The sequence below is a fragment of the Gigantopelta aegis genome, chromosome 5 (genome assembly GCF_016097555.1).
Source record: "Gigantopelta aegis isolate Gae_Host chromosome 5, Gae_host_genome, whole genome shotgun sequence".
In the NCBI taxonomy this organism is placed as follows: domain Eukaryota; kingdom Metazoa; phylum Mollusca; class Gastropoda; order Neomphalida; family Peltospiridae; genus Gigantopelta; species Gigantopelta aegis.
The window spans coordinates 4,096,912-4,101,927 of record NC_054703.1 but is presented as its reverse complement, the minus strand read 5'-3'; the positions used below and the strand labels follow the sequence as shown (position 1 = coordinate 4,101,927).

General features: G+C 36.7%; 1 protein-coding gene across 5 annotated transcripts in view; it reads right to left on the bottom strand.

Moving 5' to 3' along the window:
• The window catches only part of LOC121373233 (putative per-hexamer repeat protein 5), a 52,711-nt gene extending 47,897 nt beyond the window's left edge, over window positions 1-4,814 (bottom strand). For 3 of the 5 annotated variants that reach the window (XM_041499730.1, XM_041499731.1, XM_041499734.1), the window contains exon 1: window positions 4,661-4,813. In XM_041499730.1, the coding sequence (XP_041355664.1) occupies window positions 4,661-4,691 (31 nt within the window). In that variant the 5' untranslated portion in view covers window positions 4,692-4,813. Of the gene's footprint in view, window positions 1-4,660 lie in introns of all 5 variants that reach the window. The other 2 variants (XM_041499732.1, XM_041499733.1) reach the window with 1 other exon arrangement.
• Window positions 4,815-5,016: the final 202 nt, after the last annotated feature.

Here is a 5,016-nt window from a genome sequence, read left to right as displayed (position 1 = left end):
TTTCTTACATATCCTCAAAAATGAGGGTTTAAGCAAATGTTAACATATTTTCCGACTAAAAGTTATTTACAGCGCTAGTGGCTGTAGTGGTCATAGTCAGGTTAACTATACGTCACATTGTAACTGATTTCTATCGTGCAGGTTTTTCATTGGATATATGGCATTGGTGACCTGGTCATCACCTAGGAGCAGCCAGTCGTATGTCGTACGTGTGTTAACAGGTATGTGTTATCAAAAATAACGAATGATGTTCTCACCAACGGGTGTGTAAGAATCAATAAAAATGACGAGCGAATATTCGAATACTGACTAAACAAAGACATCAAACTAACGGGGTTTTATACTTTATATTGTGTAATGAACTATTAATAATCCACAAAAAGCATGTTACGACAGAAACCAAATAAAAATCCTAATTCAGCAGTGACTGGCAGCTAACCAAGCTATAATTATATTTTGACTTCTCGTTTAGTTGCACTGAATGATTAATATCTAGTTATGACCAACACTGATTGATTAATATCTAGTTATGACCAACACTGAATGATTAATATCTAGTTATGACCAACACTGAATGATTAATATCTAGTTATGACCAACACTGAATGATTAATATCTAGTTATGACCAACACTGAATGATTAATATCTAGTTATGACCAACTATAAACCAGTATGGCCGAAAGCAAATATAATTCGGGAACTCATACAGTGGTAAAGCGATCGCTTGATGCGCGGTCGGTTTGAGATCGATCCCCGTCGGTGGGCCCATTGGGCTCTTTCTCGTTCCAGCCAGTGCTCCACGACTGGTATACTAAAGGCCGTGCTATGTGATATCCTGTCTACGGAATGGTGCGCGGATCCCTTGCAACCAATGTAGCAGGTTTCCTCTTTAATACCACATGTCAAAATTACCAAATGTTTGACATGCAATAGCCGATGATTAATAGATCAATGTGCTGTAGTGGTGTCGTTAAACAATACACACTTTCATATAGGAAACCACCATATCAGTTACCATGATTTGTTTTTTGTTTGTTTACTTGGATTCGAATGGATTTATTTAACAACGCTTAGATACATAGAGAATACTAAACGAGTCCCCGTGAGAGACCGTTTATATTACAACGAGTGTGTTTTCGATCGTACATCACGAGCGGAAGCGAGTGATGTACGATCGACAACACACGAGTTGTAATATAAACGGTCTCCCACGGGGACGAGTATAGTATTCTATTTATTACAACGCGCTACATTATTAATTTGAGTCGCCAAATATATTTTTTGTCTCTCACTAAACAGGACACTGAACGTAAACAAAACAGCGGAGTGATTCAGAGCGCATAACCCTTCTTTGCCTATGCATTCTTTTTATACTGTTAAAGTATTTATGCTTTCGCAATGTCATTATGCATCCCTCCATCCCAAAAATAAAAATAATTAAAACAAATAACACACACTAGTAGTAAACAGATGTAAATTGTAAAGCATGTGTATACTAAAAAGCAAACAAATACACAGGAATTGAAATAATTAGTTTTGAATTTGAATGACGTCAGTATTCCAATGACGTCACTTTGCATCTCCTTACAATAACTATAAATTGGGTACATGACGTTTCCGTTTTAAGAATGCTGGAAAAATTTCAGTGCAAAATTGCTGTTGATTTTTTTTTTTTTTTGAACAGCACACCTGAATGTGTTTGAAGAAAATCTTGTGATTAAAACATTGTACCTTTTACTAAATATGGCTTTCGAGTGAAATTACGGTAAGATATGCTACATTTATTATGTACAAAGCCAAAACAAGGGTGCGAAAAGTGATCGGAGGTCATGACCTCTCAAAAAGCATATCTCACATTGTGGGATATGAAAAATCTCTCACGGGTATCTCCGTCACCGCGGTGTAATAAATTGAAATAGGACACTACACATACATAGTTACCATGCATGACGTCACATATTATCTATAGTTAACACTGGACACCTATACCATGCATGACGTCACTGATTACATATAGTTAACACTGGACACCTGGACCATGCATGACGTCACAAATTATCTATAGTTAACAATAGACACCTGGACCATGCATGACGTCATAGATTATCTATATTTAACAATAGACACCGAGTACGTAATCAAACTACCCTCTATATAAAAAGTACGACCGAGAAAGATGAGTTACACAAAGACAGCATACCTTTCATTTTTAAAACTGTAAGATTAGTTCTATAACATATAGGTTTTCTTCTAACGTTTATAAATATTTCGATTTTTACATTTGAATAAATAATGGTATTCATCTCCAGTATGGTGTTTCAATTTTCACACAGCATGTTTTCTACAGGAATATTAGTCCATCTGCCTGTTTCGAGCGGTAATCTTAAATTAGACGATAATCTCGTCAAACAGGTTTCGAAATAAAATTTCGTTTTGAATAATGTATAAACGCGACCCTTAAAAGAGTTTGTAATATCCGAACACCAACTGTTGTATGAATCGACCGCAGAGTCTTTGTTTTAATTCTTGTTTATAGGATTTCAAATCGACATATTGATGAACTCCATTTCCGTGTTATCAAAAATACTGTTGTGTATTTCGGCCATCAGATGTCACTATTAATTAGTGATGGGAATCGGTTGGGATTTCATCATCGATCATCGGTTATAATCGGTTGGCGCCAACCGATCAACTTTCGATTACACAATCGTTTAGAATTATATGACCAAAAGAAGGCTTTGAATTATAAGCACCATGCACCTATTGTCGTGTGCACCCTGAAAATGGCTAATTGTACCTTTATTAACTCTTTAAAGGGATATTCCTCAGTTTGCTGCATTGTAAGATGTTTCTCTTAAAGGGACATTCCTGAGTTTGCTGCATTGTAAGATGTTTCTCTTAAAGGGATATTCCTGAGTTTGCTGCATTGTAAGATGTTTCCGACTAATAAAATATTTCTACGATTAAACTTACATATTAAACATATTTTTTCTTGTTTAGAATATCGGTGTCTGTATATTCAATGTGTTTCTGGTCGTCTTAATATTTACAAGAAGCCCAAACTGGACTTTGTCTTCAAATAATTTCGTACGTACGAAAACAAATATTTTAGGAAATAAAATGAAATTCAACCTAGTACAAATATTAGAACGACCAGAAACACGTTTAATATACAGCCACTAATATTTTATACAAAACAAATGTATTTGATATGTAATTGCAATCGTTAACAATTCTCTGTTAGTCGATAACATCTTAAAAATTGCAGCAAACTCAGGAATGTCCTTTTAATATAATTTGTCTTTATGTACACATGAAAACAAACCCAACCCACTGTATATTTACGTATATTTACGTAACTCAGTGGTACAGAGCTCGCTTGACGCGCGGTCCATCTGGGATCGATCCCCGTCGGTGTGCTCATTGGGCTATATCTTGTTCCAGCCAATGCATCACAAAGGTTGTGGTATGTGCTATCCTGTCTGTGGGATCGTGCATATAAATGATTCCTTGCTGCTAATCGAAAAAGAGTAGCCCATGAAGTGGCGACAGCGGGTGTCCTCTCTCTATATCTGTGTGGTCCTTAACCATATGCCCGACGCCATATAATCGTAAATGAAATGTGTTGAGTGCGTCGTTAAATAAAACATTTCCTCTCCTTTTCTATTATGAAACCCGAGACGGGCTTAATGTTCCTGACTGAATACACGAGACTGAACTTACATTCCAAAGAAGCCGCATTGGTAATTCTGATACAAAATATCCGGTTAAAGTTTGTTCTGTTTAAATACACCACTAGAGCACATTGATTATTAACCATCGGCTATTGGATGTCAAACCTTTGATAATGACGACACAGTCTGTAGTTCGAGTTTGTTTTATGTAACTACACCACTAGAGCACACTGATAATTTATCCGATATTAAATATCAAACATTTGATAATTTTGAAACAATCTTCAGTTAGTTTTTTTTGTTTAACAACACCACTAGAGCACATTGCTTTATTAATCATCAGCTATTGAATATCATATATTTGATAATTCTTCAGTTAAAACTTGATCAAGCGTAGATCTATTCTGTAATACGGGGATGTTGTGTGCGTGTGAAATTTAATGCCATGCAGTTCGGTGGCATTGGTATCTTATCAACAATATAGGGGCGAGACGTAGCCTAGGGGTAAAGCGCTCGCTTGATGCGCGGTCGGTTTGGGATCGATCCCCGTCAGTGGGCCCATTGGGCTATTTCTCGCTCCAGCCAGTGCACCACGACTGGTACATCAAAGGCCGTCGTATGTGCTGTCCTGTCTATGGGATGGTGCATATAAAAGATCCCTTGCTGCCAATCGAAAAGAGTAGCCCATGAAGTGGCGACAGCGGGTTTCCTCCTTCAATATCTGTGTGGTCCTTAACCATATGTCTGACGCCATATAACCGTAAATAAAATGTGTTGAGTACGTCGATAAATAAAACATTTCCTTCCTTCTTATCAAAAATAATTACTTGACCAAAAATAATTACTTGATCAAAATTAAGTGGCCCCGGCCTAAGTCTGCCTCCGTCATTTTAATTAGATTTGATAACGAAGCGCTAATTTCTTCCGGGCCGTAATCGATATTTACCGTTATGATATCGTAACTATAGATTAATAGGTAACAAACCTGCAGCGAAAATTGCGGACCTCTCGAACATGGTGGAAATTGCAGAACGTACGAACTCCACGACGTGTACTCTTCCCACAAAACTTGACAACTGAGGCGTCTCGGCTTGTTGCGTGACGGCCGCCACGAAATGCCAAAAACCGGTCTACTGCGCTATGCGAAACGTCAAAATAGTTCGCACTTAGAACCATTTGAAGAAACAACCACCGACGTTAAAAGTCTATAAATAGATAAATAATTAATTTTAAAAAATAATAGTAATAAGTAAAAAAATTTAAATAAAAAAATAAAAATAAATTGTTTTCTTTTAAAGAGAAAAGAAATAACAAAACCAACAACAACAACAACAACAACAA